The sequence below is a fragment of the Taurulus bubalis genome (genome assembly GCF_910589615.1).
Source record: "Taurulus bubalis genome assembly, chromosome: 6".
Classification (NCBI taxonomy): domain Eukaryota; kingdom Metazoa; phylum Chordata; class Actinopteri; order Perciformes; family Cottidae; genus Taurulus; species Taurulus bubalis.
In genome coordinates, this window is record NC_136594.1 from 23,855,911 (window position 1) to 23,880,910 (window position 25,000).

Genomic DNA, 25,000 nt, shown 5'->3' on the forward strand with positions numbered 1-25,000 from the left:
CTGGGTCCGATCTCCTGCTGCTCCAGGTGGACGTAAAGGTCCCTGTGGTAGTCGTGGAGCAGCCGCGACAGCTGGTACATCTGAATCTGACGGGAACAACGATCCAGAGATTGCTTTTTTTGATTGGTTGAGTGTGCATTATGTGCAGGTTGGGCTTTTATTATTTTACTGAGCGGTTTTACAAACTAAATGCTAGCTAGACTAAAATAGAATTGAGCGGCATTATGACTGATGATGACAAATAAAAAGACCTGCAGCCTTTTCTTTCATGTAATTTATTTTAGATTTGTGTAACAGATAAAGATTAAGGTGTGTAGGAGACGCTGACAGATTCTGTAAGTGTCTTATATGTGGGACAAAGAGGCTCTATGTGTGTGTGCGTGCGTTTCACCTGCAGGATAATCATGTCAGGCCTGTACTGTTTGCGGAGCCCCACGTCATACATGAGAAATCTGAGCATGTTGAAGGCGTCCTCCTCCCCCAAGTGTAACAGCAGCACTCCAGCAATGAAGGACAAGCCCTGGCAGTAGCCCACCTACAAACGCAACGATAACAAACTTGACGTCCACACAGACAAGGAAGGGGGAAGGGGCTTAAGCCGAAAAAAGACAGTTGACAGTTTCATTTAGTCCATCAATCGAGGGAGGTTGGGTGGGGGACACATACACAGACAGAGAGAGAGACACAAGGAAAGTGAAAGAATACCAAAAGAAGAAGAATGAAATGTACCTCGGGGTCCAGCAGTGAGTAGGCCTTCAGTAAATTATACAGAGACAGCTGTCCTGCCCCCAGCTGTGCTTGGAAATACGGATGAGTGGGAAAAGTGCGACCTGGGATGGAAAAGAGAAAAAGAGCGAGATGTGATCCATCTCGCCAAAACTGTTGTATATGTAGTATGAAACTGCTGCACCAGACAGACTGGTTCATTTTGATGATCGATCTGATAAAGCCGGTTTTAATAGATTTGATTTACTCCACTTTCGTCTGACACATTCCTGGAAAAGAATCTGAGCAGATAGACCGGCGCCCCCGGGTATATCTAAATGAAGCGGAATCTTCGCCTCGGGATGCTCGACTTCACGCGAGGGAGCCCGCCGCGTGAGGGTGTGTCGACCCGCTCCGAGGTCGCCGTGCTCTCGAATAAAAACACCCTGCTTTGAAAAGAGAGTACCCCCGGTATGCCTCCTTCGGAAATCAAACACAAGGTACAAAAGAACGTTCTCTGTGGAGGCGGGCTGGTAATTAGCAGGTGTGTGTGTTTCGCTACCGAGCACCACGTGACTTGCAGCGTGTGACAGTGAAGACAATGGCGACGCCGTGCGAGTGCGGAATGCGCTGTAGGGGCTTGATGTTCTTACTGCATGTTCTACTGCAACGACTCCCTCCCCTGCCTGGAGGGAAACATACATGTACATGTGCATGTGTGTGTGTGTGTGTGTGTGTGTCGGAGTGCTGAACTTTACAAGCCGGATTTCTTCTGTCTTTTGCCCAGCTCATGTTAATAATAATTTCAACTGTACATTTGTTGCACGTTTACATGAAGCAAACCTCGCCTCCGCCGGCGTTGCGCTTCCATCCCACGGCGCGTAACGTCTTTCTCATTTGGCCGCGTTAACAGTCAGCCTATCTGATGTGGAGTGAATGACATGACAGATAAAAGACGCGGGGTAAAAAACTAAAACAAAAAACAGGCGAGGTTAAGTGCTACGGGGATGCGGATGTGTGGGTGGATGTGTATGTATGTGGGTGTTATGTGGGTGGGGTGTAAGTACTGTGTGTGTAAGTACTGTGTGTGTGTGTGTGGGGGGGGGGGTGTGAGGGTGAAAGCGTCAAAATGAGGTTTGAGACATTGTAGTGTACTCAGTGCAGAGTTTCACCAAAATGATATATAAGAATTTTGTACCTTTTTGAATTGACTTTGCAGCTGGATCCTTGCAATGTTACGCAATTCTCACAACACTCTAGGGTCTACGCAGTTAAACAATAAGCTAAGTGATGATCAGCTTTCATTTATTAACCTATTCTCCGTTGTGAACTCCGTGTGGCGTTGCTTACGTTACTTGCAGTGGACGAGGACGGACGGCGAATCAACAGACGGTCGAAAACTGTGCAGCTTTATTGCACTTGTGACAATGAATAAATGTAGACACACTTTGGATCTTTTCTTGTCTCTGTCACGATGTGTGTCTCACGTGTGTGTGTGTGTGTGTGTGTGTGTCACAGTAAAGCACGACTCCGCCCCTCGTGCAAAGACGGACACAGAGACAGGGAGGAGGTTTGCGACGCTGCTTTTTCTGCAGTTATTTCATTCCGTAACTTCTAAAGTACTGATAGCGGAACCGTTAACTCTGGACCACATCGATACTTTGGACTAATGTAGAACTGGTTCCCTAACGAGATAAAAAAAAAAAGAATTCCATCTGGTCAGGCTTTAAGTGATGCGTTTGTGATCGGTCAAACAGTGAATGGACCAGTCAGCGCCCTGTGAGGAGCTGCTGGCTCCTGAAGAGGTTAGTGTAGATGCTGCAAGAGCATCAGTTCTAACAGAACTAGAGTGTTTCTCCATTAAAAAAGGAGCAGCGAATCACCTTTTATGGCTTTTTTGTCAGCAAAAATGACAATCATTTGTAGTAATGGATCTAGATACATTCAAAATGGATTAACCAGTTAAATAATAATTACGTTAACATGATTCTTTTGCTAATAATCGACCCATTATGAGCTTCCCAGCCTCTGTAGCTAGCAGTTTATAGATGTATTATGACCCGCTAATGGAAAAAAAAACCTGTTTGAACGAGTGTTGCTGTCTAACACAGACAAGTCAAAAGACTTTTTCAGACCAGAAGAAAGTCTTAAGATTTACATCCATTTGTGTTTCCGTGTTCTTTCCATACAGCAGAGAAGCTTCAAAATCAAGCAACTGATAAATACAAAAAAAGATGTGAACATGAGTGCTGATTGTGTGTCTGAGTTACCCAGATCTATGAGGATGGCGTGCTGCTGAGAGGTCAGCTGCTTCAGCAGCTCTTTGTACGGAGTGGGATTGGCGGGCGCTCGGGACGGGACCGTCTGCCTGAGCAGGTATTGTTCGGAAAGAAACTTCCAGATCTCGCCCCGGTGCTGCCTTGGGACGCCTGTGGGAGAGAACAAAGAGACGAGGGAGGGTGAGTAGTTCAAACGTGGAAGGGCGCCAACCAGTAGTATGCAAATCATGAAGGGACTTGAAAATGTGGTGAAATTTAGAGGCTACTCTTATCTTCTCTGTGAAAACAACAACTGTCGGCCACATTTCTAAACCGTGTAGAATGCAGTTGTGTTGCTGTGCGAATAGTCTAAATGCCACAGTAAAGTAAGTGAACTATGCATTTAAAAATATTCACCACAAATATTTCTACATTTAACATTTGGAGCCTATGGACTCTGATATTTGGAGCATCACAAAATGACTTTCCTTTACAGTTGCATCAGTGAAACAACAGAGATAGTGTATATTAACAGAAAGAGCCCAGAGTACAGCCGTCAAAACTCGCAATGTGTAATCAATCTTGCGTCATGATCTGGCTCTTGAGGCGACTTCAGCTCTAAGGGCGGCTTTTCATTCGCCAGTAGCCTTGTGTGTGTGTGTGTGTGTGTGTGTGTGTGTGTGTGTGTGTGTGTGTGTGTGTGTGAGAACTTAAGACAGAGGGGATGAGGAGATAACCCTCGTATCCTCCTGTGCAGAACATGCTGATACTAGAACACGCACAGAGGAGGAAAGCGCCTTGATAGTGAGAAGGGAGGTACACACAAACAAACACGCACTTTACTGTGTACACATGTTAAATGAAAAAAAAAGAACAAACATCCCTAAACATCCCTAAACATCCCTCTGATGTATGTATTTGCGGAGCCAGCTGGGCGAGTACCTTGTGCAACGGCAGCGTGGATGGTCTCCGAGTCAAACTTGACCTTTGCCCTCGCAGGAGTTCCCAGCATCTTCTCCCACACCAGAGTGACCTCCTTCAGACACGGGGTGATTTCCTCGTAGTCCAGCTTCAGGCGCTTGTTCTGCAGATCGCTCTCTGTGGCTGAGAACGAAAGGAAAAACACAGAGGATGCTCGTTAACGATGCGCACGTGTGTGTGTCTGTGTGTGTGTGTGTGTGTGTGTGCATCTTTCTTCGCAAAGCACCAAGCAAGCCCTGTACGTCTTGTCCTTTTTTGTTCGTTTCTGCACTTGTTTACTTTCCTACATTACTCAGACAGACTCTTTGTCAGAACAATTAAAACAGTGTCGAGGACAAAATGTGACAGCAGTCGAAAACAGACAATAAAACCTTCGCGTTTAGATAAAGAGATTTCTAAGCGGGCCAGGCCACATGCATTCCATGAGGGAGGCTGTCGTCCCCGAGGGAAAAGACAAGAAGCGTTTTAGACTTGTGATACTGAATATAAATATATGTATATATTTTTTTTAAATCATACATGAAAGACAAAGCCTTTCATTGTTTTGCATGGCTTGGGAAATGTTGGAGGCAAACGGCTCAGGCGTGGAATGTGTGAGAAATAACTGCAGCAGCAGTGCAACAGACACAAGTTGTGAATACAGCATTTACACCCTTTAAGTTGTTGTATCGAACTTGTTAGCAAACTTCCACATCCAGCAGTTACAGAACATGATCTTTTATTTGGAGTCCTGTTTCTGGCCGGCTGGCAAACTTTTTTGGTCTCCACCAACTGCCGAGGGAAACATCTGTCTCTTTAGCTGCTCAATTCAGCATTGTGTTCCCCAGCTAGCTGCTAATGGTGTCTCCAGTTGGAGGGCTGAAAGGGTAACGGACCGTTTTTTTATAAACGGCAATCAAATTTGGATGTTTGAAAATGACAAACAAACGGGGAGTAACTCCTTTGACAGACGACATATAATTATTATTAAAGCACATCCACCTGCTGGGTTATAATGAGACATTTTAGTTTTTTTGCACAATCTAATTTGTGGCTTTCAGATTAACACACAAACTACACAGAGAGACACAAACTGTGAATTCCGTTGCGACATGTTGACACCAGCGATCAAAGAAGGTGAGGCACGCCCAGCGGCCCTCGTCTGTTCCTCTCTCTCTCTGACAACACCCTTCCTCTCTTTCGTCTCCCTAGTCACTCCACCCTCAGCCCTTCTTCTCTTCTCTCTTTTCTCCCCCGCCCCTTTTACGCTCATCCAAGGTGTCCAACTTACTGGATGGCGACCGATTAACAATAGAGGGTTTTACAAATAGAAAACCTTTGTTTGTGGTCTTTTATGAAAAATCTCTTTAATAAGTGCAGATTTATCATTCTCCCCCATAAAGTAAGCTACCGCATCAAAATCCAGAATAAAAACACATTTTTGAAACAACTCGGGCACGGGACCCTCCAGCTTGAGGTGTCTGAAAAGTTTTTGATGAAATGCTGTGTATCATGGCCTCAGCAATCAGAGACAGAGAAGTAGCGGGAGTGACCTGGAGGGCGTAGTCTGGATAATAATAATAAAAAGAAAGAGAAGAAAAAGGAAAAGTTGGACGGAGCAGACAGCCGACACACCCAGAGTAAGAATAGATGGTGCCGGAGCAGCCGTGGCTCTGCTGTCTGTCTTATCTGGAGCGGACGAGAGTCCGGTCCATCAGGACTCGGCCTGCCCGCTCTCCGATTCTCTCCAAGTCTGTCGCACCGGAACACCCCACCCAAGATAACGCACAACAACATAGGATACCCCACCCTGAAGCGAACAAAGACACACACACACACACACACACGCACACTTTCACAGTTGACCCATTAAAAACAGGCAGCCGTGTGAGAGATAAAAGGAGGACAAATAACGGATGGAAAGGTGGAGCGCGGCTTGGGGGAGGAATAAAGGGCCAGAGAAAACCACCACACGCTGCAGATGTGTACGTTGGAGCCACTCAAAGGGTTTGAGGTCGCTGCCCGGACATGTTTTTATTTCATCACTATTGACCCACATTCTCTCCGTCCACGCCCTGTTATATAGGCAATGATTTCTCTCCCTTCGTGATGGATTTGTGGTTTGTATACACGCAGGTAGTTAGGCGGTGAGGCGCGCAGCTAGGTGTGTGTGTGTGTGTGTCGATGCGCGCCAACTGGGTCAGTGAAGAGACGGGGACTCGGCACACCCTTACATATGCCTTCCAGCAAAAAGTCCCGCACACACACCTATGTATGTATGACCCCTTAATTTGGTGATTGAATCTAAACTATCAAAAGAAACAGGTTTGCGCTTGATGATCCAACCTGTGTGTGTACACATCTGGAAAGGCACGTTGCCAGAGACAAATTAAATAAAAAGTCTTGCTACGCAGCTTCTGGAGAAACTTCCTCGGCATTTAATTCAACCAGCGTTACCAGTCGAGTTATATATAAACGCTGCTAATTAAAACAATCCTGGCAACAAATGCAATCCCCCCCCCCCCCCCCACCTCCCCTACCTCCGTGCATCCAACTCACCCTGTAGCTTCTGGTTCTCCATCTCCATCCTCTGCAGCAGGATCTGCTGCAGGATGGCTTTCCTCCAGAGCTCCCTCAGCTCCTCTCTGCTCCTTCTCGCCCTCTCCTCGGGCACCGCCCGTATAGACGAGTCCCCGCTGCCTCCAACTCCCACCTGGCCGGCGCACAGCCGGCCCACCTCGAGACAGGGGTCCCCCCTCTCTGAAAGACACGTCAGATCATGCTACATGAGGGTGTCCTCTGCACACACGGCAACGAATTAACAAGAGATTATGTTGTGAAATGTTAGAAATTGTTTTAATCATAATGAGGGAGACATTTTTCATTCATTGGACCTAAACTAAAACAAAAAAAAACACATCAGTTTAATTTGCAACACTACCTCGGACACCTGTGCAAAACAAAATGAAAAATGATAAACACAGATGTATTTGACACAGTCGGGTGCGTCGCACACAAAGTGTAAAAAAGTGTTTGTGCGACTCCACCCCAAAGTACAGGGTGGATCCCAAAACCTCAAAATAAAGTGTTGTTTAGAGAAAGGACATAACAACTATCTAGCACTTTGGTTTCAGTTCGTAGGAACATGAAGATTGTATGCACACCACATACACACACACACACACACACGCACACACACACACACACGCTTCGCTTAGGTATGTCAATACAATGCTCATCTTTCCAAAGACTCTTCTAAGGAAAACTAGTAACAGGTAAGTTGGTGTAAATCGACACACACACACACAATGACAAAAGTGTTGAGGTTAACACTGTGTGCCTTTGTGTCTGTGAGACGTTCTAAGACATGCTAAAACCAGCACAGCCACTATACAAACATATGGCTCTTATGTTATAAGTGTGTGACTGTGACACACACACACACACACACACACACACACACAACTTGTGTATTTGTTAGACAAACACAGACTCCTGCACTGCTTGAACAGAACATGGCTTTGGGGTGTGAAAAGTGCACGCACACTTGTAAACACGCACACCTTCCCATCTGGGATCCTCAAGGCGACGCCACAGACTGTTTTAACCCTCTAGCCCCTTACCCGAACCGTGACTACAGGAGCTACCGTACTGTGTGCGTCTAAACTTAATGCTCAAACCATGTCTTGATGCCAAAATACACACACTCTTGCATAAAGTGGCACAATCCACTCCCTGAGCAAACATTTCACCGGACCTATGTCCCCGAACACACACACAATATATGCAAAGAGGGTCAACACGGCTGGCGCTTTCCTCTGGCGCTGTCTGTGTGTGGACTGTCAACATGACCTTGAGAGACCGTCATCCCTTCCAACACACACACACACACAAACTCGACACACCCATGACCTCATGCACGCACACACACACACACGGACACGCACACGATCCAACCCTGGAGCGCTGCATTCGGCCAGCGAAAAAGCCGAAATCAAGCTGACCTGCTAGGAGCACCCCATCTCCCTCATCTCGCGGCGGTGGGCCGTCAAAATAAAAGTGAGGTGCAGGTTTAATTAATGGCGAGGAGACATGTCCAGCTTGATGTTCGGCCGTTCTTGGTTTGGAAGGGAAACTTAGTGACGGGGTCCCGAAGCTCGCTAATCTCTCATGAGCAGCATGTTCAGTGGGGAGGGTGCACGAAAAAGGTCCCACTAGTCCCACATTCCTGTTGCATTCATCAAGACTCGAACAAAGAATGTGCACAGAAGTTAATCCACTAATCCACCACCACCCTTGTGAAGCTTTTTATTACCCAGTTGTTGTTGTTGCGACTGCGTCAGAGGTGTTAACTGAATGTATGGAAATGTTTTGCCGAATGTGTGTAGATTCTGTGTGGAACAGAATTTAGAAATATCACACTTTGGCACCCCCCAGTGGAAGCAGAAGACGAAGACACAGTGGCAGGAAACTGTGGCGCTCTACACACAGTGGCCAACATGCATTATGATGATATGATTTTGGTCAGCTAAATATATCAATAAATTGTACAGGGGAAACGAGTACTTTAAATTATATATATTTTTATTATTTTATTGTAGTTTCACTTTTTTTTTCTGGGAAAAGTCACACCTGCATTCCAAACTACACAAATCAGTCCTATCACGTTGTAAAAACACACAAGTTGATGAGTTCCACACAACGCTGTGTGTTGATAGTACTACAATGCGTAGGACTATTAAAAAACAGCCACCCCTATTATTTTGGGCGTGGCGTGCATGGCAACACCAAAACTCCACCCTACGGCAGAATGTGCCGTTGTTTAGGTTTCAGGGTCAATGCCAGTTTAGTCTCTGAACAGCAGGGTTTTTGTTTTCTTTCCCGGACTCTTTATCTCACCTTGAAATAACACGCTAACATTCTGCTAAACCTGCCTCGCTGCGTTTTTATACGTGCAAGAGGAGGTTTGAATTTAAGGCGGGCTGCAGGGACACAGAGACAGTTGCTGTTTGTTTTGTTAGTGCTTTACTGACAACTGTAAAACAGTATGTAATGTGCCAATATAGAGGAAGTTCATGACACTCAGCAACACGTCACCCTTAGAGACACGTTGTTTGTTTATAAATAGCAATAAGGGTAAGAGGTCAAATGTGTTTTTTTGATTTTGGGGTGAACTGTCTCTTTAAGTTACCAAAGGATAAGAACCCCTGGATTATGCCATACCCTGAGACAATTTATGGACATCTATGAATGATTGGTAGATTAATCGATGTGAAAATATTCTTTGGTAGCAGCCCGATTACATTTTTTGTCTGATGCACGTCACTGAAACAAACTAAAATGCTATAAACTGACTAAGAAACATAAATACCGTAAGTGTGAGCGCAATAAAGAAATTCCTTTCTTTTGCTAACTTAAAAAGGTCAACGTATAAACATATCTTGATCTGAGTTTTGTTTGTACAACAAGTGTAGTGGAATAGTGGAGCTGCAGTGTGACCAACCCAACTATTGACACCGTCAACACTTCTGTCACACACACACACACAAAATAACAAAAACACAGGATATGCAGACATGCGAGCACATGCATGATTCCCACGTCTCCACAAACAGACAGACACCCCTTTTGTGTAGACTTTGACAGAGAGGAGACAGTCAAGCAATAATTAACTCTCTACTTGAATCACCTCTGAATGATCTGACAGGGCTATAAATATCAAGCCAGATTCGTTGAATTTCAGACCAGTGTAAACATTAGCCCTATTCATCAACTGATAACAGTCAGAGCAATGGGAGGCCACTTTACGATGCAAAATGCAAAGCTCCAGAACAAGCACAGCATGCCACAACATTTACATCAATCGCAGCCTGATAACAAAGGAGCCATATGAGCCCTGGGTATTTGAGTTTAGAGGGACTGCATGATTCATGTGTCTTAATCAATTTTCTCACAGCACCCAAATGTAATTATCAAACAAAATTCACAACTGAAAAATAAATAAAAATATTTACGTCTACTTCTTAACGTTAACATGTGTTTAATGCTCTTCTAGACTGGGTTATCAAGAATAAAATCAATTAGCAGTACTGGCTAAAAACCAGCAGTTTACAATGTTTACTGAGGGAATAAATCAAGAAAGAAGTAGAGTCATTTTTTATTGACTTCTATACAATCTGACATTTATTTCGCCCCATGATGGCCAGGAGAGAGAATGAAAGTTTTAAGACTCTTCAGAAACGGAGGTTGCCGTCTGGTTGGGTCCTGGAATGGCCGTTACAAAAGAGAACATCTTTTATTTTGGCGTCAACTTTCTTGACCTTGAGCTGCCTTCTACCTTGGAAGAAGATATGTTGAAGCTTTCCGACTGTAACATGCAAAGCAATCCAAGTGTGAAGATCTTAACTGCACAAAGCAGGTATTTTGGTTTCCGTCTACCAAGTGATCAAGAAGAGATAAGCGCAGTGCTGTTTGATTATATCGCAGAATCGTTCCCTGCATCAAACTCTCGTTGAGACGTGCGCCAGTGTCGGATTTTGTTCCTGATCAGATGGAATGATGTTGAAATTGCTTGATTATCTCTATAATTTGTCAAGTTAAAGATAATATTGATAATTCAGGATTTGAGGAAATTCTGTTCAGGATGAAAAGCAAATATTCTGATCTACTTTGGGTGTAAAAAAATAACTACACACTTGAGTATCGCAATATTATGTTTAGTGATACTTGAGCGATTCTTAAAAACACATTATACATACATAAATATACACACATACAGTTTTTACACTGTCTGTTTGTGTCTTTTATTTATTTAATTATCTAAAGAATCCGGAAAGCACTTTTGGTTAAAAAAAATGTAATTGATATCATCCAATGTTAACTCCTCATGATATTGTATGTTACAGGCACTGTGAGAAACGATTGAGGACGTATCCTGTCCTCTGAATATATTTCACTAAAATGATAAAAATAAAAGCACGATCGCCGTCTTGGACAAATTGTTAAATACTGTGTGGGGATTCAGCAGTTTTAATCCAATTCCCATTATAAGGAATAATCTTTTCAGAATCAGCTTTCTTTCCATTTCAACTCAAAAGAATACAAACCGCAAACCGTCCGGCCGACTTTCTACTTTCTTTACGACCGATGGCTAGGAAAGTCATTGACGGACGATGTCAGCGTCTTACTACAAGAACCACGCGCTAGAACTTATAGGGGAACCTCGCAAAGCGTTATTTGACAATTAGTGACTGTGTCCCTTCTTACCGTTGGCGTCTATGTTCTTCTGCGGTGTGGCGACCCGCAGGAAGATCTGCTGCCTCCACGAGTGGCGGTGGCTGCGGAGAGGGCTTTCCCCTACGCCACATGCTGCACTCGGCGAAGACAGAGCTGCTACATCACTGAAACACAAACACAACACGAATAGCTACATGATACGCCCTCGTAGTTTATACAACGTACACACACACAATCATGTAAACACACACATCCAAAAATGGTCATAAAATCAAATGATCCGTGAAACAAGGAGCACAGATTAGGACCTCGCTGGACACAGTGACATGGACACGAATACTTGGCGTGTGTGTGTGTGTGTGTGTACCTGCTCTTTGGGACATCGGGGTAATCATTCTCTTGGACAGGGGCCAGAAATGGAAATTTCAGAAAATTAGGGACAGAGGAGGAGGAGCGGAGACGAGCGCGAAGACCACCAAGAGGGCTGAGATCGAGGTGGGAAAAAAAAGGAGGCAGGAAACAAATGAAAAGAGAAACGTAAGGCCCGTTCACGCAGAGAGACACACGCTTCACAAGAGATGCCGTTTGGCGCTTCTCTGTCTGAACAGGGCCTTACGCGATAACATAAAACATAAAAGAGCAGGTCAAAGGAAGGACGGAACAGGTAAATAAGAGCACACAAAATGGAGAAAAGAAGTTAAAGCGCTGGTTTAACTGAAAAGCAGCGCAGGATTCTCACCGTCGTTTAGAATGATGAAGGAGGAGAGGAGAGTGAGATGAAGGGCAGGGAGGAACAGGAGGAAGGGTGGAGTCGGTCGGCAGATGTCTGAGAAACGGTGCAAATACAGGAAGAGGGAGCAAAGAGAAAGAGAGCAGAGGAAGCCACCAAAAAACTAAATCTGTGACAACTGAAAAAAACGGGTGACGAGAAAGAGCAGGGAAATGAAAGAAAAAGGTTTTTTGAAGATAGAGCTGGAAGATACAGCTGCTCAAAGTGCTTGGTCAAATATTATTAATATCGTCTTTTCCTTGTTTAGACAGAAAGACGACAACTATAACTGAAGCCATTTAATATCTGAATGTATTTGACTCTTCTACCTGGGTGCAATTAAAAGAATACAGTGGAAACCAGAGATGCTGTCGGTTTTGTTGTACAGGTTATTCTTCCTTCCTTGTCAAAACCTGCAGCCTCCAGCAGAGATGAGGAGCGGGCTACAGCTGTCTGGTAACCTCAAGTCTTTCGGACCTCCCAACCCCAGATGTTTTTCATTTGCAACTTCAGACCCAGCAAAGGCTGACTCACAGAAAACATGATCAGACATCACACAGCTCCCCTCTGGAGCCCCAAAAGGCTTTACACACTGAAATAGAAAGGACATTCTCCATTCAAATCAATGTCGCAGGATGGTCGGAGTGGCGGCCATTTTTATGTTGTTGCGGGCTAACTGCCAAAAAAACTAAACCGGCGCCAAGTCACAAACTCACTGAGGTGATGATGAGTGGCAAATTAATTCGACTAATTTTTTTTAACCATTGTTGCATTGAACCATGGTGGAATTAGCAAGCTAGCCAGCTAACTAGGCAAGGACAACCGACTAGATAGCATTCATGCTACACTGGTTACAGAAAATGAGCCGAACTGCGGGCTGGATCTAACATTCATACACCGTAGGCGCAGCTACGGGAGCAATTTAGGGTTAAGTGTCTTGCTCAAGGACACATCGTCATTGGCTAGCGCAGCCGGGGATCAAACCGCCGATCCTCTGATTGAAGGACGACCCTGCTCACCACTGAGCCACAGTCGCGACCACTTTGATTTGATTTCCCCTTTAAGTGTGAACTCTCTTGCGTGCTTCCACATCACATGGATTATTTTCTTCATCAGATAACCACATAGTAGTGTGACGTTTGATTCAATCAAGAGGTTTATTGCGGAAGCAGAGTTTGGTTCAAGGGCAAAGAGGAATATATGTATGAGGTATATGTATCTCTTTTTAGACGATCTACACGTCTCGTTTCCCTGCACCTGCTGAGATAGTGGAAACCAGTGGATGACACGCTCCACTGGATGACCTCTGAACGTGTGTTTAACTACCCGTGAGACTGCAGTCAGAGGCTCACTCCTGGTCTCACCAGTTAGGCGCAGGTAATCAGAAGCCGTTTATTTGTCAGGAATATTTACACAAACAAGGACTTTTTCTTGGCGGAAGGTGCATGAACTACGTGTTTCTGTTGTTGACCCACGAAGAGGAAACAAGTTGTTAAAACAATAAACATAAAGCAACTGCAACCAACCGTCTCTCATTGTTCTCCTGCTCAACTTAAGATCTCATGGAAGCGAGATGAGCGGCCTCTTTACATCTCTAGCGTACATGACCGGGATTAATGTTTGCCATGTTGTAGTACGTGTCACTGGGAATGTAAAAATTTGAAATTGAAACCAGAAACACTGCTCCTTACTTGCTCTGGTGGGGCGTGTCGGTGCTGACGGAGTAGTGTCGTACGAGCTTGGGCTTGCTGGCTGCGGTGGGGTCCTGCGGCGTGCCAGTCAGTGCGTGCAGCGGCGAGCTCTCTGCTGAGGAAGGGGTGGGTGGGTGGCTGAAGGTGCTGGCCCGCCGGCGGAAGCCCTGAGGCTGAGCGTCCCCCGGTTGAGGGGAAGCCGAGGGGGCCAGAGGGAGGGAGGAGTCGAGGCGCTTCAGATCCCCCGTTGAGTTGTGGCACCTGAAGACGACAAGGAAAAACGTGTGGGAGGAGAAAAACATGGTGTCCGCATAAGCTCACGACCACATCCTGTGTGTAGTCCATGGGAAAAGTGGGAGGTGAAATGAAGTTTGTAATATGCACTGCTATAGGGAATCCAATAAAGTTTTGAATAATTGAATCATACATAAATGATGTAAAATTATATTCTGTTTTACAATTGACGCTTTGCTATGTCCATATATGTCCTGCATTTCATTGTCTTCTGTCTGGATCTCCAGGTGATGTGGCTTTCACTTTCACAATGTGATCTTTAGCTTCTATCTTTATCTTTTAAACCTGTTTTCACTGCTGAGTCAGTCTGACATCCAGGATATATTCCTTTGCGTATATTATAAACTCTTGCCTGCTTCTCTCGGATATCCCTCTCCCCCAAAAAAACAATATCTATTCAGGGAGTGCAGTTAGTGTCAGTGTGGGCTCTACGGAAACAGTGATTGAGTAGAAGCGGGGCTTAGCGAAGGGTTAAATACTGTCCTTTCTGGTTTTCAAGCTAAAAAGCTATTCCAAAACACATTGAAATATCAATCTAGTCTGGAGGCTGGATTTCCGCACACCAACACAGGTCTAAAAACCAGGGATCAGGATCTTCGAACTCAGGGTCTCATCAACCTCTACAATAATGAAATACAAGAAGAACTGCTCTGACCTTTGAATCCCTGACTGTTCTGCCCCAAGGTATGAGTCAGTCAGTCAGTGTATGTGTGTGTGTGTGTGTGTGTGTGTGTGTGTGTGTGTGTGTGTGTGTGTTTACCTGAGTGGGCTGGTGGGTCGCAGCTCGGAGGAGGCAGGCAAGGGTTCATCTAGACAAGACTGGTCCTGGCTGCTGTTGAGAGGACAAAAGGTAGAGCCGCCGTCACTTCCTACGCTGTTGTCTCTCTGAGCTCGGGCCTTGCTGCTCCCCTGCCAAAAAAAAAGACACACACACACACCAAGGTCACATACGGGCTTTTACATGGAACCAAAAATCCCGAACTGGCAAAAAGGACTTATTTCTCCAGTCATGTTCTTCTATGATAGATCACAATAATGACTGCATATGATATATGAAAGTGAATACTGGAGCGCAACTGAATACAAACCAAGAGAAAAAGAACCGTTTTACCTTCCAGATCCCCTCCAGGGACTCGGTGAGCGAGCGCTTGGCTCGGCTCTTGAACTGCTCGAGTCGCTGCCGACTGCTACTCTGCTGTGAATCCACCGGGGCTGGAGCTGCTGCCTCCTCACACACCTACACACACACATGAAGAGGCAGAGAGAGAGAGAGATGGAGTGACTGTGAGTATGGATAAGCTTAGTGTGACACTTATTTCTGTCTAAGTGAAAGGGATATTTGGAATGAAGACAGGAAATGAGAGGGGATGAGGTGCAGCCTCGGTATGAGCGCATTAGAGATTAGCAGAAGTGACCTGTCTGCTGTCTCCGGGCAGAGTGTGATGATGGCTCCTCTGCTTCTCCTCATACAGACCCCTCAAAGAGGCCATCAGCAACTCATTCTCTTCCTGGTCGCTCTTCGGACGAGCCCTCTGAAACGAACACACACAGCATGTTTTATTATATCAGGCTTCATACACATTCTGACCAATGGATTCCCATGACTTTAAACCAAATTTCCATGATCAAACATTTTGTAAAATCTCAGTGTATACATGAAAAAGTAAGCAGTATTCAAACTAACAATGATAATTCCAAAGCATACAGTAAACCTTAAATGACACAAACCAATGAGACAATAGTTTGATTAAAAGAATAAACATTTATATAGATGCCTGTGTGTATGCCTGCTTATATTTTGAGCGTCTTTCTTTTAAAAGCATATTCATTATTTCAAACTCAGCGTAAATGTACGTCATTGGAACACATTTCCATGACTTTTCCAAAACTTTTAGGCCTGAAAATAACCATTTTAAAATTAAATGACTTTTCCAGGTTATTTTTCAACCCTGCTGATTATTTATGATACGGAGGAACAGTTTGCAAACATTGACATAAAAGCAGCATTCGAACATGAGGGGTTTTAAGGTCAATAGTGGACACACTGTGCTGTTTCGCGTTAGAAAAGCATGATCTCATGCACTGAGAGTTCAGTACTGACGTGGTGCTGCTGTTCTGCCTCATCACCAGCAGATGTCAGCCGAGTCATAGAGGAATACTTGAGGGCTTCAACTATTCAACAACATGCAGCAACAACGATGGATAAAATAACATCAGCGGGCCTCAACGGATGTGCTTTATCAAACAGCCCACGTGTGTTTCTGGGAAAGGAGGAGGACGTGTGGAGAGACCATGAGGAACACGTGTTTCCGCGACTTTTAGCCGGTATGCTACAAGCCGTTGTTGGAACAGCCTTCCAGAGGATCTTAGAGTAGCTGAACATATTAGTATTTTTAAAACAGAAACTAAAAACCCAACTAGTCACTCTGGCTTTCATGTCGTGTTTTTACATTTTATGGTTTTTAGTATTATTGCTTATAAAGCATCATTTTGCATTGTTTTTAGCATTTGTACATGTATTTGACTGATTTCATTACTTCTTCTCTTTTTCTTTTACGGTTTTACCAGAACAATATATTCAATGTGGTATTTTATTGTATTGTACTTTATTTGGTGTGCATTAGTTTCTTCACCTTCTCTCCATTTTCATCTTGTAAATCGCGTGTAAAGCACTTTGAATGGAATTAGATTTGTTTAAAAGTGTCTGTATAAATACAAATTAGATTGATTGTCTTTTCTAAAAGTCTGACCCCGACAACTCATCCAATCAATGAGACTTTGGCCGACTAGCTAGCCACAGAGGCTCATGAAAACCACACTTCACCTGTTGTGGATCGTACTAGGTAACTAAATGGAGAGATAGGAAGATAAGAGACAATGTGTCTGAGGTTGAACTCATTCAAGGGAATCTTTGCTGATTTTAAGCGGCTCTGTGTCACTGCAGATGAACGGCGCCCGGACTCAGCAAAGTTTCCCTTTCATCTCAGCCTCGTCTTCCTCCTGATCTGTTGAGGGAGCTGTGCGTTACACTTCACTGTGAAATACGTCGTGGCCGAGAAGCTAAAGGCTCTCAACGAGTGTGGCGTTTCAACGAGGGCCTTGAGATAAAATGACAGACGGACTGGTTTGTTTCTAGCTGTAGACGCTTCCCGAGGGAACTCTAGGAATTCACAGGTCGGGATGGGACAGGTCGGGATGTGCGTTACCATGGTGTTTTCAAAGATGGACGCTTGCTCCTGGTTGTCCAGAGTGGCCAGGTGTCTCTGAAGCTCCAGCTTGGTTTTAGATGGGTGTAGACCTGAAAAACATGTCAATGCAGAATAAAACCACACAGCAGACCATGCTAGCCTCCCATCAGATTTGTTTTACACATATAACAGGGTATGTTGGGTACTGAGGGTCGATGGTGTGGCAGTGTTATATTGCATTGTGTTTTATGGTCACATAATATACCCCGATACTCCTTGGGATGCAGCGATCTACATACATAAGAGTCGCCTACCTTCTATCCTCTCACACAGTCTGTGGAGGTGCTGCATGGGGCATCCGTCACACTGCTGGCTCTGGGTCTTCGCATTCTGCTGCAGGGCAGCCACAGAGAACGCCTGCTTCAACGTCAGCATGATCTCATCCACCTACAGGAGCAAAACACTTCTGTATGCTTTTTTTTTTTTTCACCCATCATTCCAACATACAGCCTTTCGATGTCGTCAGTGCATCTATGGGTTTACTTCTACCCCTATTTATATACATTAGCTTATTTTCAGAACTGTATTCCACCATAGAAAACAATTATTTTAACAAATTTACCCCATTCTTTACCTAATAATGTTTTTGTTTATTATCCTTGCCATGTCCTAATTCAAGGAGAGTTTCAATATACGTGGGAAATCTTTGCAGATATTGTATCGTATGCTATATAAAACTGGTAGAAGTAAAAATAAGAGTAACGTAAACAGGATATGCAGTTAATGCCAGAGGCTGCAGTCAAACACTGCAATACAGCCGTGTAGTGGCCGAGGCTTTTTATCAAACACAACATGACTCAATGGAGCACTGATGCTGAGTCATCGGTCTCAAGACTTCGAGCACAATTTAATCAGGCGTAAATCCAAAGTGTTAAATTAAACTGTGTGGGAAGTACTGATACAAATATATGTGAAACTATTTACAGGAAATGCACACAATGCTCAAATGTGCATTGTGTTCATATTAACTTAATTAATTAAGTACACCAGAGTGGTTTTTAGGTTTGCAGACGTGGATTATGAATGACTGAATGAACTGATTGTTCCAACAGAGACGTGCCCATTTGGATTTTTGCATTCATGTCCAAAATGTCATCACGTCATCATTTCGTCCAATTGAATATTTGTATGATATTGTCAGAATCAGCATAAGAATTCTTGAGTCATGGACAAATATCTGTTTCGTGAGGTCATAGTGACCTTTGACCACCAAATGTTAAATCAAGTCAACCGTGAGTCCAGGTGGACTTTCTTGCTAAATTTAAATAAATCTCCTCTAGGGGTTTACAAACGTATAGACAATGCAAACATAATAAAAAGGGCCAAAACTTTTTTTAATGTCCCATCCTTTTCTTGCCGTGTCCTAGCACTCTCTCACCAGCGATTCGTCGGTGCACTGGAAGATGTAGCACACAAAGTGGCAGCTTCCTCCTTCCACCGTCTCCCTGCAAATGAAGCCGAAGTGATCCACGTGACGGATACCCTGGCAGAGAAAAGATCAGGCGCCTCAGGATTCAGGGTTTTAAAGGTCTCAGCACAAGCCTGGACCGACTACCGGATATGTGTAGAAACGCTGCTTCATTCCTACCTGTGAGCAGAAGGAGATCTCTTTGAAACTCTTCTCTATGGCAACTTTCTTAGTGTCTGGACTGACCAAGAAGATCTGAGACCGGCCCACCTAAAGCAAAGACAGACACAAAGACACAACGGTGAATCTAATGGTGTGTGTGTGTGTGTGTGTGTGGTCAGTGGCTTGCGGTCTGTAGTGTGTGCGGTGAGGTTTGTGGTGTGGTTGTGACAGCAATAATGATCCTCGCAGACTTAACTAGTTGTGGCCCAAGTTCCAATTCCTCACAATGAAGTCTGGGGCAGGGATTACATGATATAAAAGGGAAGCCTAAAAATAATCTTTTTTGTACTTTTTTTCTTCTTCCAATAATCGGATTTGTCAAATGAGGTAGTTTCATTTCCTGTCTTTTGAAAAAGTACCTCTGTATTTTAGAACAGTTCCGCTTCAGTGGGTATCCCCATCATTAGGACACGAGTCACTATCGCTCCTCAAGAAAGAGCAAAGGGACTCAGCGGTTGGTCACGAGCAGGTGATCTCATGCCTGTTAAATCACAGCTACTCTTTCTGTTCACATGTTGCCATTCAATGCTCTGCTGTATCCAATATTAATCACATTCAGGGACGATGTATAATAATTCCATGTCACCATTCCCCTGGTCGAAATAGCTGCGATTCACAACATCATCCCGATGATCAGCAAAATATGTTTAAAACTCGGAATCCCTCGAATTTACTGGAATTACTTTCATTTTGTTAAGAAATAAATATTTTTCAGACAGGGCACAAACAAAACGATCTTAAATAAGTAAAAAAATATTCATACGAGATCTCTGCATAAATAAAGGATAAAATAAATCAATGGCAACATCGTGTCTATCCGTTCTTTCTTACATGATAATTCCAAGTTGTGTTTATTTAAATCAAGCTCTATTTTTCACTTTCCCGATAGCGAGCTAGACAGCGTCCAGACGATATTCACGATTATAACGATATTGTAAATAACGCCACACTCAACTTATTGTGAGTGTTCCTACATCATCCCAGATCAGACTCAGACTAGAGGAAATGGGGGATTAAATCTGTGTCTTCAAAATACAGATTAATGATGTCACTATGATGAGGTCATTCGGTGAACTACCCGTGTCAGCGGCAGGAAGTATCATCAGTGTCAACAACATGTCAGTATGTGCCGAGAGGGACAGCAGCAGGCCCCGGTGGTTCCTGTGCCGGCGGCGCCTCTTTCCTGTCTGAGGGGACAAACAGGAACGCTGTTGGCAGCGGAGTCACTGAGGTCACATGAAGGTGAAAGAGGGGAGAGTGACTCAGCTCATTTTGAGCAGCACTCAGGGTTTTCTCTTGCTTACTCATGAGGAGATTTATTATAATTTTTTCCTCTTTTGTTCCCCCTCCGTCTCTGTCGTTTAGGAGCGAGTACAAGAGCTTGTTATTCAGGGATTTACAAAATTGCACTTTACAGCACTCTACAGTTCTCTTGTTATTCTCAACAAAGACGTCAGAGAAAAGCATTGTGTGTGTGAGCTGGAAGAAATTCCACTAAAGAGATTTCAGTGTGCTTTTCAGGTTGCACGTGAAAATTAATGTGTGTTATTATCTCCTGCGATCTATCAAGTGTGAGTGAATGTGCACCTCCGTGTCTGTCCACATTCTTCTTTTGCATGATTTCATTTTCCTTCACAGGTGAAAATCTTTAGTTTTCCCTTCTGTAACAAAAATCTCCTGTGCACTGTTGTGAGTGAATGAGCCCGGATCATTATAGTTTGTGTGTGACAACTTGCCTTTTTTTCCCCCCCAGGTTGTGCATCTCTGCAGACATTGCATATATAAGTAAGTATGGAGTATACAGTATGTATGGTCCCAATGATTGACAAACGGCAATACCTGGGGATAGACATAGTTGTTGAGATTTCGTTTAATTTCTGGGGAAGCAATTATTGTGATGGGTTTCATCCATGGAAGAGACTCAAAATGGGAGTAATTAGAGCATACTTGTTAGTGTTAGTGTGCGTGTCCATTCATGAAATGTACCATAAACAGCATGGTCCTGTTCTCCTGCAGGCTGGTGGGCTGCACTCCAGCGGAGTGGGCGTTTGCATCAGCAGTGTTGGTGTGAGAGATCTCAGGTGAGAGTCCGTTCTCATCCAGGGCCTGCAGACAGGGGAAGCTGGGGTCTCTTTTGAACAGGATGGGGCGCTTCCCGGCGATTGGGCTTTCCGTGGCGCCGTTACCGACCTCAAGTCCGTTGGATTGAAAGGCCAATGCCATCTTTAGCCCGCCGGCCGACCCGCCGCCATTTCCTCCTTTGTTGCTCGCCCCCGAGCCATTGAGCTGGCCGAACTTCTCGATACACTCGTCGATCAGGGCGGGTGGGGCCTTCTTGTGAGCGACACTCGCGCGTCCGCAAAGCAGCACTTCGAACTTCTTGGAAAAGGCTGTCGGAGACATGGCGGCCGAGGCTGCCGCGGAGGTCGCCATCGCGGAGAGAGACTTAAGACATGTGTCAGGGGCATCGTTGCCTCCAGAGGACGTTTTGATGGAAACGGAGGAGACGTCATCGCTGCGTGCCGAGCTCTTGCCGGCCTGCCTCAACGTACTGATGATCTCAGGAACCTGGAGGGATTGCAAGCAAGAGAAAGAGACTTATATTAGGGACAAATATTGCTCGACAGTGCCTGAAGAGGATTACATCCCGTTTGCAGCTGCTATCAAGAGGAATTTTGCTCTATAAACGTAAATCAAAGGCTAAAACGGTTTACAGCCCCATCATATCCATAGGCACAATAAAAGACTTTCTTCAGGTACTTTAATAGTCATTAACTGCCCTCTTTGTTTCTGAAGTTGGTGTCTGACTGGGTGCTCATACTGCACCAATGGCACACCTCTATGAACAGGTGGCTGCCTACAGAAGCAACAGTGCATAAACACTAAATGTGCACTGATTTTTTTCACCTCACTATGAGTTCACGTGGTGTGATGCGTGTCACGGCTCCCTGAAATGGTGCCGCCCTTGTAACGGTGTGCGTGTTGAAAAGGAGCCGAGTTGGGACATTTAGTCTCAAAGCAGGCTTTGTATTCACTCTCCCTTTATTTGAGCCCCTTCTTTCCTTTCCTCCTGACCCCTCCTTTCCCTTTTTCCTCTTCACTCTGGCTCAATAAACTCGGGCCGTAGTCAACCAAAGACTGAAAGTCTACCTGTTCTTCAACCAAACCGTTGGTCGACAGTGGAAGAAAATGCATGTTATCTTTATAACATTCATTAAATCAGACACAGTGCACTGAGCGCACTCTAGCTAGTGCACTAAATTAATTATAAATAAACATAAAAAGCTGACTGCAGCATATTAAATTAGTTTTAACCTAATTATTTTATACTTAAACGATAACAACAGACACAAAGCCTGCCTATGTTCATGTGATTTATAAAAATGGAGCGTGTCGTCAAAGCTTTTGCAATGTGTTTTAAACAAACGATTACACTATTGATTAGACCAAACTAAACATAACTCAACTACTGTTGAATTATGGCAATTTTGATATGATGCGTGAGTCAGGTTTTTTTAAAACCTTTACCCACCCCGCAAAAAAAAATGCATTAATCAGCCACCCAAACCACACAAAACGCCACGCCAACTTTATGCATAACAGTAGCACAACTGTCAGGACTGAAGACAAGGACTGTGTGTGTGTGTGTGTGTGTGTGTGTGTGTGTGTGTGTGTGTGTGTGTGTGTGTGTGTGTGTGTGTGTGTGTGTGTGTGTGTGTGTGTGTGTGTGTGTGTGTGTGTGCGTGTTTGATCTGAGGGAGCGGCCACACATCCCTCAGTTGGATGCAATCTGCAACCTCACCACTAGATGCCACCAGATCCTACACACTGCTCCATTAAGAAGCATTTTCCACCAGTGATTGTCCGTCCAATGAGAATTTGGTGAGACATAAGAGCATTATAACCAACCAAGGTTCTGCTGAATTCCATAAATACAAACCGTTTCTGAAAAGGGAGCCTTTTACAGTGTCACGTGACGTCCAAAGTCCCTCCAAGTTAGCTTCCTAACACACTACCAACGTCCAGTTGTGAGCTTGTCGGTCAGCAAGTGGTGAACAACCATGGCGGCCGTTCTTTTCGGCATCAATGCGTTTACTCAAAAATAAATACCGTCAAACCGCCTGAATCCTACTAAATACCGTGACATGAATTTTTGGCCATATCGCCCAGCCCTAAATGTAGGTGTATAAACCATTTAGTACAAACAATAACCACGCTTCAGTAGTATGATGCTATATCGACTCCCCCACTGATATCAACAATTGCAGTTGCATTACAGTCGAGAGGACCACGGCTCTGCCTCTCCAAACACCGCGTCTCTGGCGGAAATCCCAAATGGATCCAGCAGTCAGGATGCAGCGGTTCGTCATCAATAAATGAAGCATGACGAGTTGAGACACACACACACACACACACACACACACACACACACACACACACACACACACACACACACACACACACACACACACACACACACACAGTATTACTTGGCTGTGAATGCAGTTTATGTAATCTACGAAAACACTCGTTTTCAGACAGCATCGGACACAGACAAGATTGGCAGAGAATGCTTTGTTGCTCATGTCCGGCTTCCTGGATATTCATGTTCAGACGGGGCCGTTCATTATTCCTACACCATGCGCACACACACAATAATTGCTCTGCAAGACAAAGAACATTCCCTTGATGCAATATCTATTCTTCCAATTTGTAAAAAATAGAATATTGAAAATACTCCACAGTGTGGTTATTTCTCCGCTTCGCGAATGCAGATGTGTCGCTGTTCTCTTGAACCCGGGTTTAACGTCTGCAGGGGGGACGCTGAATGAACAACCAGCGATCTTTCAGCCAGGGGATCGCCGTGTGAAACGGGAAGTCAATGTTGATTCATTTGTCACGTAACTTTTCGTAATTAGTTACAGCAAATCTGTAATTTTAACCCAAACAACAATCTTTCCTAAACTTAACTGAATAGTTCTGTTGCCTAAACTTAACGGCGCAGTTGTGTTGCCAAATCCTAACTGAGTAGTTAATTGCCTCAACCTGACTGAGTAGTTTTGTTGCCTAAAAGTCGTTTTGCTGGCTTTTGTAAGAACTACTCTTGCACCAATAAACCAATTATCTGATCCAGTCATAAACTTTATTTAAAACTAATACTAAAGACATTTGTCAGTGACCCACAAGCCTGAAGCAGTCGAGCAGTGAGGACACTTGCAAGTTGTTATCAATATTGGTTTGATTGCACACACTGATCATTCAGCGGCACCACAATCAGTCTGAAAGGAATACAGTGACAAGCAAAAGCAATATTCAGCCAAAAGGCGCAAGATTCTGGATACAGCAGGGACACTCTGTGCTGTTGACTTGTAGCATTCTGCTGATAATAATACAATAATAATAATAATATTGCCAGAGGTTGCAACATCAACACAGTAACTGAAGGACAAAACACTAGAAGTCTCCCTCTCGTCCAAACGGTAGTAAAAATAGCAGAGACGTTGTGTACACAGTAAACGAGTTTGACAAACATGACTCATGTCTTGACAAAGCATTTCCGAGGCTACTACCTAGAGGACAACTTCCTCTTTATCAATTTACATAACTAGAAGTCAGCGTGAGTAGAAGTAGGAGGTTTGCATTCTTGTTGTTCTGCGATTGAGCGTCGACTTCAGTTTATTTAAACAATGCCCAGAGAGTCTCTGTACACTTCACAGGTCAGTACAAAGAAAAGGACAGCCGGTCAAGATGGCTCCCCCGATGCTGTGACTGTGACACTGGCATGGAGGAAACGTAAAGGGCATGATGGAGTTCATGGGGAAATGAGCCTGGAGCTTTATGAGGGAGCCGGTCCTTTTAAAGCATCAAAGGCTGTGTTTGAGTACTAAACAATGCAGAAGAAGCTGGGAATAAAAGTAAAAATAAAAAATAACAGATTCTGAGGGTTTGTTATGATTTTGAGCCGTACTTCATTACTTTTATCAATTTAATGAAACAAATAATTGACAAAAGATAAGCTACTTTTGTCAAAGAATAGACACATGCTTCTAGAGTACTGCAGGAATGAGTCCTTGAATGTTTTAATGATTTTTTTTTTTGCACTTCTTGTTCCCTTGTCTTTTGTTTAGATGCCTGAAATGAGGCCGATAGCTTAAGTGATTTTAACATTTTGTTCAACGACATAAAATACATCAGTAAATACCCTTCCC

The 25,000-nt window shown here is 44.1% G+C and overlaps 1 protein-coding gene across 1 annotated transcript in view; it reads right to left on the minus strand.

Moving 5' to 3' along the window:
* The window catches only part of tbc1d1 (TBC1 (tre-2/USP6, BUB2, cdc16) domain family, member 1), a gene marked incomplete at its 5' end in the record, with an annotated part of 47,105 nt that overhangs the window by 7,015 nt on the left and 15,090 nt on the right, over positions 1–25,000 (minus strand). The window contains 18 exons of the mRNA XM_079219103.1: positions 1–86; positions 392–535; positions 730–830; positions 2,976–3,134; positions 3,906–4,067; positions 6,483–6,683; positions 11,190–11,323; positions 11,527–11,643; positions 11,899–11,985; positions 13,620–13,880; positions 14,674–14,822; positions 15,025–15,150; positions 15,329–15,445; positions 17,120–17,211; positions 17,416–17,548; positions 18,540–18,644; positions 18,750–18,839; positions 20,778–21,359. The exon at positions 1–86 is cut by the window's left edge and continues 74 nt beyond it. Coding sequence (XP_079075229.1) covers positions 1–86; positions 392–535; positions 730–830; positions 2,976–3,134; positions 3,906–4,067; positions 6,483–6,683; positions 11,190–11,323; positions 11,527–11,643; positions 11,899–11,985; positions 13,620–13,880; positions 14,674–14,822; positions 15,025–15,150; positions 15,329–15,445; positions 17,120–17,211; positions 17,416–17,548; positions 18,540–18,644; positions 18,750–18,839; positions 20,778–21,359 — 2,846 coding nt within the window. The remainder of the gene's footprint in view (positions 87–391; positions 536–729; positions 831–2,975; positions 3,135–3,905; positions 4,068–6,482; positions 6,684–11,189; positions 11,324–11,526; positions 11,644–11,898; positions 11,986–13,619; positions 13,881–14,673; positions 14,823–15,024; positions 15,151–15,328; positions 15,446–17,119; positions 17,212–17,415; positions 17,549–18,539; positions 18,645–18,749; positions 18,840–20,777; positions 21,360–25,000) is intronic.